The 12,250-nt window shown below is 30.6% G+C and overlaps 3 protein-coding genes across 8 annotated transcripts in view; 1 reads left to right on the top strand and 2 right to left on the bottom strand.

The window, feature by feature from the left end:
* The window catches only part of LOC141448774 (adenylate cyclase type 5-like), a 206,349-nt gene extending 203,172 nt beyond the window's left edge, over positions 1-3,177 (bottom strand). Inside the window, exon 1 of the mRNA XM_074117378.1 lies at positions 2,804-3,177. The gene's annotated coding sequence lies outside the window, so the exon portion shown is untranslated. The remainder of the gene's footprint in view (positions 1-2,803) is intronic.
* Positions 3,178-5,406: 2,229 nt separating this feature from the next.
* LOC141448783 (UMP-CMP kinase 2, mitochondrial-like) lies at positions 5,407-8,007 on the top strand. Of its 3 annotated transcripts, none has more exons than XM_074117416.1 (6): positions 5,407-5,740; positions 5,835-5,940; positions 6,101-6,224; positions 6,301-6,502; positions 6,573-6,788; positions 6,880-8,007. In XM_074117416.1, the coding sequence occupies exons 2-6, from the start codon at positions 5,878-5,880 to the stop codon at positions 6,998-7,000; spliced, it is 726 nt and encodes a 241-aa protein (XP_073973517.1). In that variant the 5' UTR covers positions 5,407-5,740; positions 5,835-5,877; the 3' UTR covers positions 7,001-8,007. The 3 variants fall into 3 exon arrangements, with proteins under 3 accessions (XP_073973517.1, XP_073973516.1, XP_073973515.1); XM_074117415.1 differs by having other exon boundaries at positions 5,407-5,755; XM_074117414.1 differs by having other exon boundaries at positions 5,409-5,747.
* On the bottom strand, positions 7,995-12,244 carry LOC141448785 (uncharacterized). Of its 4 annotated transcripts, none has more exons than XM_074117418.1 (2): positions 11,726-11,860; positions 7,995-8,300 (listed from the first exon to the last, which is right to left on the bottom strand). In XM_074117418.1, the coding sequence occupies exons 1-2, from the start codon at positions 11,849-11,851 to the stop codon at positions 8,016-8,018; spliced, it is 411 nt and encodes a 136-aa protein (XP_073973519.1). In that variant the 5' UTR covers positions 11,852-11,860; the 3' UTR covers positions 7,995-8,015. The 4 variants fall into 4 exon arrangements, with proteins under 4 accessions (XP_073973519.1, XP_073973518.1, XP_073973520.1 ...); XM_074117417.1 differs by lacking the exon at positions 7,995-8,300 and adding an exon at positions 8,475-8,930 and having other exon boundaries at positions 11,726-12,244; XM_074117419.1 differs by lacking the exon at positions 7,995-8,300 and adding an exon at positions 9,768-10,112 and having other exon boundaries at positions 11,726-12,223.
* Between the last annotated feature and the right edge of the window lie 6 nt (positions 12,245-12,250).

Here is a 12,250-nt window from a genome sequence, read left to right as displayed (position 1 = left end):
AATGTACTGCAAAGTTAGGTCGTATTACGCTTTGACATTTGCTATTTTTTCGCGCGTTAAATTTTAATCACACACGTCTGTATCATGACTGTGATTTGAATTGGAAAAGTTTACATTCCATCACATTTCCAAACAGATTGCTCCCGAACTTATTCATATAGAGCTGTGTAGAATAGACGCTTGCTTTAATATACACGACAGGAGAACATACACGTTTGTATGCATACCTGATTGTACACCTTTCATATTTTATTCAAAATTTGCTCGTATACATTTTTTCTATTACATGAATTTATTATTTTAAAACTGATGTAACTATTTATATTTTTATTTAAAAATAATAATAATAGTCTACTGTTTTTTTTAATAATCCAATTCCTTCCAAACATTAAAACCTCTAAACGCCATGATGTGGTAACCGAAACTGCATCGACTTCAGCTCGATTTGATTCTGTCATTTATCTTAAAAATAACTCTTCCAGGCTTTATTCACATAACTTATAAGTAAGCTGATACTTAAAAGAAGTTTTGCGCTGTTTTTTGTTTTATTTATAAATAGTTGAAGCGGTCACTTAAGCCCACGATAGCACAAGTGAAAGTTTCTAAATAGTACGGAGTTTGGCTTAGCAACCTAGGGCATCCTCAATGCTAAAACTGGAGAGAAAAAAACTTGCAGATTAGTTAATGAAACCTAAGCTTAAAATCCACATTCCTCAACCTCTGATAGCGACCATTCAAAGAATATTGGATATTCCAGACTGCCCAGTCAAAAACCAAGCGATTAGGGAAATAAAAAAAATGAAAACGCTGTCTTCAAAATTAAAAGAGAAACTCATCTTTGCATTTTGTTCGCTTGTTTGTTTGTAATGCTGTGCAAAAATTTCTCTAAAAATAGGACAAATTGTCACTTCAAACTACCTACAATGAAGAAAAAGTACCATAACGAGACGACTAAATGATGACAAATTATGAAAATTTGAAGTTCAACAAAAATTAAATACAAAATGTACAATGTCTTCAAGCAATCATATGTTTTAGTTGAAGTTGTTTAGATCGTTAACATGTTACTGCTTCATTAACATTACACAGTTAGGCGAAATAATTTTTAAATTTTGTGTGAATGCACTCCTGAAATACTGACATCTATTGAGTAAAGTTTTGGCTATTACAGGTGAACCATAGTGCATTCACTGCAGTTCTAAGGATGTTGGTTTAGAGCACCTGAATTCTTTGAATTTTGATTTTGTTTCAATTACGAGGCCTTCATAAAAGTGACAAATTAATTACAATGCATCACCTCCTAAAATAACTACAATAAGTGCTAGGATACTCTAGGCATCCGTCATATCACTTCAGACCATGGGCCTGTGAAATATCTTAAAAAGATTGCAGGGCAACATTGCTTCAGTTGAAGAAAAAAGAAAGCGAGACACCTTTTTGGACTGATGAGCGCTGAATCCGAAGTTTTGGGAGGGTATGTTTTTATACTTAATTGTAGTATTTTGGAGATGATTAATAACTATCTGGTGGGTCTGTAGCAACCTGAGTTTTGGACTGGGTTATCATTTTAAGGACCTTTTTTATTTTGGGAAATTACCTTACCTTGGGAAAATAGATTGTCCATAGATTAGCAGGAAGATTAACAAACTGCTGGAAGAGAGATCAAGTTCTTCAGCGAAAAGAATAATGGTACAAGTTGTAGTCTACATCATGCCCATCAGACTTTGGTTTTCACGAGAATTTTTACTTTAGATTGGCTCTGTCTGAAGCTAAATCGCTCGGACAAGAATAGCCGTAAAGTCCCTTTAAAATATCATGTTGTAGTATATTGAACGAGTTTATCTGCCATAAAAATATTTAAACATTAAATTTGCTTCTAAAATTCTTAGTTTGAAGAACATCAGTCATTTGGTATTGTTAATTTACTTTTTTCCAATCTTTTAGACTTTTTCGTGAAAAATTAATCTTCAAACTAATAACTAAACAAAAACGTTTAGTAAAAAATTGTAAGATAAAATAAAAAGACTTAAAACTAGGTTTAAAATGAACTAAATAAGTAAGATAAAATTGAATTTTAGTATAGATATAAAATATTTTCATAGATAAAACTTAACTTAATAAAATAGCAATTTAATTTATATTATTTCTTTTTTGTCCAAATGTTATTGATTTTTTTGGAGAATTATAATGTTGTTTTCATGTACACCCCAAATTCCTTCTTTCCAAGTAACAGTTTAGCCTCACATTCATGTATTTGAATTTTGTGGAAAAGCAGATTAAAAGGCAAGATTTTTCACAAGATCTTTCTTAAAAAGAATTCCTCCCCCCAAATGTGTATATTTACAATGTCTACATTACTTTCAAAATTATTTTTTCTTCAAATCTCGTTTTTTTTTTTAATTTTGAATTGTTTTTTGCGAAAAAAATTACTGTTACTTGCAAAAAATAAAAATAAATAAATAAACCAGAATTTTTGAGTTCTTTACTTTTCTAAATAGAAATAAACGATTTCATTAAATTTTGATGAATTTATGAACTCACAGACGAACTCAAAAAGACGTTCAACAGCACACACAAATTTTAATATAATTAATAAGAAAAAGGAAACCCTACAAAAAGCAACTGTATCACAATAGAGTTGCTCCAAATGGAGAGGCGCAAACAAATTTATTACAATCAACAGGTATAGTAGGACTTTCTCTTTAAATTTATTTAAAAAATCAGATTTTTTTAAAATGCCATATTACTTGAAATGTTATAAAAATTGTAATTGTATTTTTCGTTTCTTCTTTTTTTTACTCACCTTGAATATTTATTTATTTTTATTTAACTTCTTAGAATCTGCTTTTTGTAAAAAAAAAAAAAAAAACAAAAACAAAAAATATAAATGAAGAAATTTTAAATGATTTTAAGGTGTTTAAAAAAATTAATTAATTTTCTGGAAAAACGGAAAGATTCCGAGCCCGCAGTGTTGGAAATTATTTCCACGGTGGCCGACAATATACTGGGTTGCAAAGGTACTGTGGGCACGGTTCGTTCTCAACGCTACTGGCTGAGTGCAGCACTTGCCTTAAGTATCTGATTTCTGCACGTGCTCATAGATAGAGCTAGTATGTTCTTTACATTGAGCGCCAAGCTAACTAATCTTCAGTTTATTACAAACCTTATTGAACTAGTAACGTCATTTAGGTTCTTTAGAACTGACAGAAAATATTTTTCCAGAAAAATATTCAAAACAACAATTGCAGGATTGCAGTGATGAGTTAGTGTCCTAAGTTATTAAGTAAACTGTGAAATCATTTACGGAAATTAAAAAAAAACTAAGAAGGCTTTAAGTAAATTTTTAGATTATTACAATATTTTTATTGTACAGCTGGAGTGGACATCTTTATTAATTTGGATTGAATCTTAACTTTTAAATAGAATAAAAAAGATACTTTTTAGTTCATTCTTATTCATCTGATTAAAAAGTGGGTTATTGATTGAAAGAAAATCCATAGTTCAATTTTACAATCAAAAAGCTTTAACTTTTAGAAGAATTAGTTTTGAATCTTTTATGTAAGCGCAAAGTAAAGACTTTAAGAAAAAAAGATTGGCACATATTAATCCTAGTTTATATCAAATGAAGGAGACAAGCACTTGCACTGAGAATATCCGATCACAATCACTAATGTTCTACTCGTATTCTTCAAAAAGAATAAATTTAGTCCTCATTATAAACCATTTTCAAACAATTTATAAATCCAGAAATTAATGGATTACCCTTTATAATTTTTTTTTAATTAAAACGAGTCAACATCTGAAACCATTGGCGCCAGGAATCATTCATAAATCATAACGCACGGCCGGCATCCGGACAGTGTTTTTGCATTGCAGACAACATAGTCTATTGCTGTCCGCACAACACTAAGTGAGTTGTAAGAGACTCCTGGAAAGAAAATCCTAAAGACTGACAGCTGGTCTGTATTAGGGGATCTAAGCATGGGAGACCAGTGTAATGACCATTCGGCTAATTTCTTCCCTTCAATTCATTATTATTATTATTAAAGTTAAGGGGAATCAACATCTGAGGACAAAAACACTCGGAACCGTCTTTTTCACTACACAAACCGACCGACTCGGAACGTTTTCTCTCTCTGCAAGCAACACTGTCCACCACCAGCGAGCTACAAGAATCAGCTAAGAACAAAATGTCTAAGAACAGGAAAGCTGAATTATAAACCGAGATCTCCACATGTTTGTATTACTATTATTTTTATTATTAGTTATTTAAATAAACTGACCGTAAACATTAAAATAACGATTAATTGGTGTGAAATCTTGAAGAATGCCTCTCAACTGGTTAAATGACAACATTTATCTTCAATACATTTAACATCATCAATTACTTTTCGAAGAAAACTTCTGCAACTAATCACAATTAGGTGGACATTAAATGAATTTGAAGTTCTGTAGATTTTGGGTTATCGTTTTAAACTTATATCTGCTGAGTACTTACAAATGTGCATAATTATTTTTATGTTTTACATTAATTAAATATACATAAATGTGTAGGAGTAAATTTTGTTGAGACTGTTTTTGAACTTTTATTATGAAATAAGGACGACGCAATCTATAAAATCCAGCCTTGCCCAAGATATTGGTTATTTGAGATTAAATATAACTTTTTCGAATGATCTGTGCCAGAATTCCAACTTTTTCCAGTGCTTTTTTTAACATATATTATTAAATAAGGACGATCCAGTCTCTAACATCCAACTCTTCTCTTGTGAATGTTATTTGACATTAAAAATCACTTATTTCGAGCGATCTAGGCTGCTATTCCCACTTTTCCAGTTACAATGCACCAATTCGAACTTGCACTTTAAAGTAAAGGCGATGCACTCAGTAAAATCCAGCCCTGCTCTAGTTTAATTTCTTTAGTTAATCTAAGACGGAATTCCGACTTTTTTCTTTGAATAAATTACGATTAAATTTAAAACTGCAGATTTAGTTGCATTTTGTAATAAAAGTAAAAAGTTAAGAATTGCCCTACTCAGAAGAAGTAAAGATACGGAAAGAATCTTATCAGGCTTTGTTTTAATTATCCTAAGCAGATATAATTATTTCAATATGAGAAAAAATTAACAGTTAAAGACGACTCTTTTTTTTGTGTACTAGTAAATAACCAAATTACATTTTTATGAAGATTTCAATAAAGTAATCAATATTGCCGTATATTTATGAAAAGTAATATTCATGATTTTCCATGAGAGATGCTATAACAATTAGAGGAATGTTATATTATAACAGTAAAAACCGAATCATATGTCATCACATTCTAAGGAACTAATTCGCCAAAGAGAAGAGAAATAGGAAACTAAAAAGAAAACAAAAGAAGACAACAAAGATTTTAACTTTACATTAGTAAAACTGTCAGATATTCTCGTTATATACTTCGCTGCCAAAGCGGGCAACTTAAAATATTACACTTTGCGGTTAGGGGCGCCACATGTTCATACGATTGTACCTTTCAATAAAAATAGAAAAAAGATGAATCATCAGATTAAATAACCTTGTCATTGGCAAGTGGGACGTGTGATGCAGAATTGTGTGGTGCTATGTTGAAATTCCAGTTAACAGTAAAAATAAAAACTGGGATTCACAGATTCAGTGCTCACCATCAATAGTATACACACACACAGCAGCGCTGAACCTAGGGCTTAGCAGCATTTGTGGGACTTGGTAGCAAGTTGTAACAGTAAGAGGTTTGAAAGTATTTATTTATTTCATTTGTTGTTTAACTCAACATTTATTAACCTTTACCAAATTAAAAAAAAATCAATACTATCCAGTTACAGTTTATATTGAATTCGTCACCTATAACAACTGTTGATAATGGTTTCACCTTTATTATATACTTCTCTTGATCAAACTCTTAATTACCTCAAAGAACCTAAGGTATTTTGTCTAATAATCTGTTTTTATCTCGATTACCTTAAATAGAATTTTAGAGTAAAAAACTGTATTTCAAGAGTTTATTACATCTGATTATTTGATGTTTTATCATTATTGTGATGTTATAGCATTAATTACTAATTTGTGAAACATTAATTACTAGGTACACTCTGATAAGGTTAGTGAGTTAATAAGTTTATATGAACAAGCGAAGTCTCTTTACAACCCCATACCCAGCAAAGGAAGGAATTATCTTTTTATTGTGTTTGAAGGGTTAGATGGAAGTGGTAAAATATTTTTTATACAAATTAAAAAGATAAAACAATTGTTACAGCAAAACAATTTTTTAATATTTAATTTAAGGTAAAACCACTATGTGTAAGATGGCCTCAAAAAAATTAAAATGTGTTCAAGTATCCACACCTCCTAAATCTATTCAGCATTTGAGAGTTCATTTTGACCAAAGTGAGCCCAAACTACGTAGAGCTTATTATTCACTAGGTAATTACATTGCAGCTATGGAAGTGGAAGCTCTTCTTTCTAAAAATCATGTCATCATGGACAGGTGATCATTGCAAACGTTATTTAATTAATATCTTGAGAATTTGTGCTTTATAATCTTTCGTTTGTCTTAGATTTTGGAATTCTACTGCGGCGTATGCATTGGCCGAATCCACAGAAGAAATTCCTGTTGAAGGTGATTCTGTTTACAGATGGCCCACAGATTTATTAAAACCTGACATAATTATTTTCTTAAATGTCCGAGAAGATATACGGTTACGAAGAATTGCTCGGAGAGAAATTACGGTCGAGGAAGAAAAGTTAAAGAGTAATAATGAATTCAGAGAAAGGTGCAACAGGAAAACAAATTAATTTGGAATTTTGTGAATATGTGTAAACAATTAGAAATTAATAACAGCTATATTGTATTTTTGATCCCAGGTTATACAAGGCATTCAGCTACATGGAGGGACTGTCAAGTATCGAGTCGAATGAACCACCCAAGCCAGCCTTCAAAAACATAATGGAAACAAAGTTGAAACTTCTCTTTGAAAAGCCTTAGTTTCTTGAATTATATTTTTTATCAGTTTTATTAATTATTTGAATGTTACTTTGAATTTTCTACTTTTAATATTATTTTTAATAACTAGAAAAAATATTAAAGTTTTGGTTCAAAACCTCTTTAAGAGGGCAGAGCTTTCAACTTTCTTAGGGTATGTTTCATAGCTTAATACAAAACTCTATTCATTCACATTCATTTACAATGAACAGTTGTACTAAAAAATATAAACTATAAAGAAAAAAGAGTAATGGTTAAAATTTATGTACAAATATATTCTCAGACAGCATAGTATAAATATGTATTCACAGAGCTTCGGATCCCGAAAAAATTATAGTTCCTAGGTAGAAAGTTGGGTGAAATTAAAAAGGATTTTTTACATTTTTCTTCCAAATCTATAGTAATCAGATCAATTAAAGAATAGAAATAAAGGTATTTTTTTTTTTAAAAAAAAAAAGGTTTTGTAAATAAACATTTTTATTATAATTTTTACTATATCAGCAACGAACTAAACTTGATAAGGTCTGTATCTCCAGATTAGGTTTACTTTGAAATGGGGTTTTAATAACTTTCTTTAAAGACCTATTAAAGTAAAATAAGTACCATAAAATAAATATAAAGTACCATGGAAAAGTGTAGTCATTGTTCAGTATATGATAGTAATGCTGACTTATTTAATCATTATCAAGGTTTTACGGGAATTAAATATTTGCTGAGCGGTCTATCAGTTGGATAAATAAATAATGGAACAATAACAAATGAGGTTAGGTCCGCCAACTGGCTAGTAATTATTAGAATTTGTTCATATTAGGTAAACAATGTTACTAGCTATTGTACTGTATTTTTTATTTTATTTTTATGCGTATTAGTATGCCTGATTATCGTACTTTTAAAAGGGCTGAAAAAGTCTGTATGGCGCAAAGTAACAAAAATATTGACGCATAAAATATTAAATTTTTCGTCACCTTTACATCCCTAAATTAATAAAATCAAAATATTAATTAAACAAATCTCTCATTTAATTTGTTACATTAACAGCATTCCTTGCTGCTTCCTCTTCTTCTCTCTTCCTTTGTTCTTCAGCTTCTGCAGCTCTTTTTTCTTCTTCGGCCTTTTTCTTTTTCTTTTCAGCATCTATTGTTTTCTTCATTGCCTTCTTTGCTTCTTTAGTTACCTTTTTGTAAGCCTGAGGATTTCTGGCTGCCGCACACATGATAACTATGTCGAATAAAGTTACCGGACTTGGTTCTTCATAACCCATAATTTTAGGCAACAATTGTGGTTCTCCTAACACATCACATACCTGGAAAGAATTAAGGAATACGATATTGTTATGTAGATAATGAATTTTTAAAACAATAAAATTTAAAAAAATTAAAACTATTACATGGAGCACCACTTATTGGAGTTAGTTTGTTCTAATTGATAGTTTTAAAATTAAGTAGTAAATTAATTTCTCTGAAATTCCTTATTTAGAAAGAAATTAGGTGTTTGCTTCTTTCAAATAGTGTTAAATTTTATTGATTTAAGTAACATAGGATGTATCAAATTTATTTTATTATTCCATTATAAAAGATTCCGTTATTCCAAAAAAAAAATGTCCTCCCTAGATCATTCCTGCAGTAGCAGCTGCACTCTCTTCAGCTTCTTTCCTTCTTTTTTCCTCTTCCTCTGCTTTTTTCCTCTTTTCCTCCTCTTCTTTTCTTTCCTCTTCTTCTTTCTGTCTCGCCAATTCCTTTTGAGCTCTCGTTTCTGCTGCTCTTATAACCTCAACATTTCTCTGGAATTCTCCAGGAGGTTCCATGGCGCAGGTCATCATTGCGAGATCGAATGGCCTTACAAGTGGTGGTTTAGATTTCTTTCCTTTCCTCACTTTCTTCTGACCTGGCCTCTTCCTGAACACGACATCTGGATCACTCATCAAGCCACAAATCTGGGGACAATATGATGCTGGTATTTACATTTCTGTTTGGTTTTTATTTTTTTGAGGCAAAAAATATAGAAGGTAATCTATTAGTTTGATATTGACTGCCTTAATTAAAAATTAAAAAATAATGTATAACAGTCAAATGGATTTCGAAAGCAGTAAATGAAGAAATTACAGTAGGTTGGAATCGACTGGTTTTTCAAAGATCCATCTTAACATTATGATTTTCTTGATATTTGAACTGTAATCTTACCAAAAATATTTCTTGAGCTGCTTCGTTTCGAATTCATCAGAAAATGCAATCGACAGTTTTTAGAAGGGCTCCTCACTTCTGCTAATTTTGAGAAGTTAAATATTTCAATTTATACTCAAACCCGGAGAGTAATGAAGAGATTGTTATTGCACATTTAAAATCTATATAATTTTTTTTCTGGACAATATTGAAAGATTATAAAATTAGATTATTGTTTTTTAAATACTTTCGAGAGAGGTTCATGACTAAAGTGTAATGCAAGTTTTATTTCATTACCAACCGACAACACAGTCAAACCAAAATAAGATGGGGTCATTAAACCATGTACAGCTCGGAAAGAATAGACGAAATAAACTCAACAAATTTATTTAAACCATTATTATGCTGCTTGTTTAGTAGATGTTTTAAAGCAGAATAAATCTACATATTTTTTTCTTAAAGGAAAATTATTAAAAAAGGGCTGAGTAACTCTACAATTAATAACCTTTAGACAAAATTATACTGGTGTGAACACTAGTAAATAAATCCTTAACGAGCGAAAAAAATCTTTTTTTTTAAATATAAAAAAATAAAAGTGTAATAAAAAGTAATTTAAGTCAAATAAATGTTATATTTTTCGCCGCATAAATTGAAAAAAGACGAAACCTCAATTTCGTCCACTTTACAGAAAATTATTAAGGTTGTTGTTGTTGTTGTTGTTGTTGCTTAGCTTCCTCTCTCCTTCTTTTCTTTTCCTCCTCTTCTTCCTTCTTCTTGGCCTCCATTGCAGCATTTTCTGCCTTAGCTGCTTCAGCCGCCGCTTTGAACGCCTCAGGATTTTTAGATGCACAACACATCATTGCAAGATCAAACATTGTAGTTGGGCCAGTCGCCTGTCTATCCTGGATACGTTTCAGTAGATCCGGATCGCCCAGCACTTCGCACATCTGCAACACCTTAGAGGGATTATCTTCTTCATCATAACCATGAAGGACGCCAAGAAAAGAGAAGAAGAAAGAGGAATTTTATTGTAATTATAAAACAGACACAACGCAAGGACGAGCGAGGTTTCGTCTTTTCTTATTTATTATCTTTCTGTGCATGTCACACTATTTTTGTTTACCTACTTTTGCTCGTATAAAAAAATGATAAGTAAGCGGATTCATGTGACAATAACAAATTGCAATATTTCTAATAGAATGAATAATTAAAGGTGCACAGCACACAGAAAATTGACTATTAATTAAATTAAATTAATTTTATTTTACTGTGTCAGTACCTAGGAGGTGTACAACACGAAGTTCATTTTTTCAAAATTTATTTTTTTAATGTTTCTAATACAAAATTATTTTTACTATTTCACAACCATCTGTTAACGTGCATTTGTGTTACTTGTTATCCACCAAAGATTTAAGCAAAATAACTACCATGGGCTTATAAGTAAGAAAAAACCGCGAAAAAATCTTTCATTTACTCTCCTGTGAAAAATTAAAAATGTGACTTAGTGTTGTATACCTCCGAGGTACTGATTTAATTTCTAGCTAAGCAGTAATTAAAAAAAAAAAAAGTTTTGACAGTCATATGCATTCAGTTCTATTCTAATACAAAGCTGTATCAAAAAAGGGAAAGTGAAGTGGAATAAAAGTAAAGTAAATGTCACATTGTTTAAAATTAAATAATTTTTATAAATAATAATTCGTTAATAACTAAACTTGCATAATCTGAAACTATAGTCATTTTCGCATTCATAAACCTAAGAAATAATATATACGTACATAGAGAGGATGAGATTGTTCACTACTTTATCGGCAGAATTAAAGAGCTAGCGAATAGGTACATCTTGTTTAGTTTAATTTTCACCATCATTAGTGCAGTCACAAGTTCGATTGTGCATTAATAATGTATATCAATCATATATCCAATCATATTATTTCACAATGTTTTTGAAATATCAAAAAAACAAATAATTTTTGGCATTTCAGTGCTTGGGTTTTATGTTGAAATGGCTACAGTAATTTTTTTTAAGTGATAACATAAATAAAAGAATGATTCAAATAAGGTTTTGCAGAATTTTAAACAAAGAGAATAAAAACTAAAAACCAAATATGAAACATTTAAAAGAAGAACATTGCATTTAATAAATTAAGCGGAGTTCAATTCGTGATAAGTAAAATGCTTTTTTAGGTGCATGGAAAGTGCATAAATAATATTAGAAGAAATTGTGGTTTTTCACTTGAGAAAAGCAGTGAGTACTTTAATCAACACTAAAAATGTATCCCAATAATAGGATACTTTTGAAATTGGGTTGAGACCGCTGGGAGGGTTAATATCGTTGATTTTTTTCATCTGTCATAGCGCAAATGTAAATATCTGAGAGGTTTCATCCATCCATCATTATAGTTTAATTTAATAGTTTGGTGTAACTTCATAGAATGTGACTTTATCTGTATTAACTAAACTTGCTAATTAGGGAAACCGGTTAGAAATAGAAAAACAACGGAACGATCATTTCCTGTGATTCTTTAAAGTTATGCTTCGCAATTAATCCGTACAAAAAATAATTAATTACCATTCTCATAACGAAGTAAGCCCACAGCAGATCTTCCTTTTGAATGCCGGCCGGATATTGTGAACAATCCTTCTCCTTCTTCTTCTTCGTACATTCGCAGCAACTACACTTCTTCTTTGGCGCCATGTTCTCAAACCTCTTTTTAGTACAATTATACAATTAATATCAGAGGAAAAAGAGGGAACAGGCAGAGGAAAGTGCTAAGGCTGCAAGTAAGGCAAAGAAGTAATCCTATCGCCTCATTAAAAACATAAAAAGCCATTTGTGAACATTTTTACTACACAACCCCGAATAGATGGGGATTTACTTTCTTATTACCTAATTTAGGACTTGCACACTTGCTGTCTTGAATTTTGTTTTCACTATCATATGTTCAAACGATTGTTTGAAATAAATAATTGAAACAAATGAATTACGAATCTGGATCTCACTCATAAACTCAAAATAAAAAGATAATAGGGTACAAAATGTATTGAATGTTTTTCTTTTAAATTACTTTTTGTTTTTCATTTCTTTCTTTTTGTA

The sequence above is a fragment of the Rhodnius prolixus genome, unplaced genomic scaffold, assembly GCF_049639745.1.
Source record: "Rhodnius prolixus isolate KJV_2025 unplaced genomic scaffold, Rpr scaffold_2, whole genome shotgun sequence".
NCBI lineage: Eukaryota > Metazoa > Arthropoda > Insecta > Hemiptera > Reduviidae > Rhodnius > Rhodnius prolixus.
The sequence above is the reverse complement of the archived record's forward strand: the minus strand, read 5'-3'. Positions and strand labels throughout refer to the sequence as shown.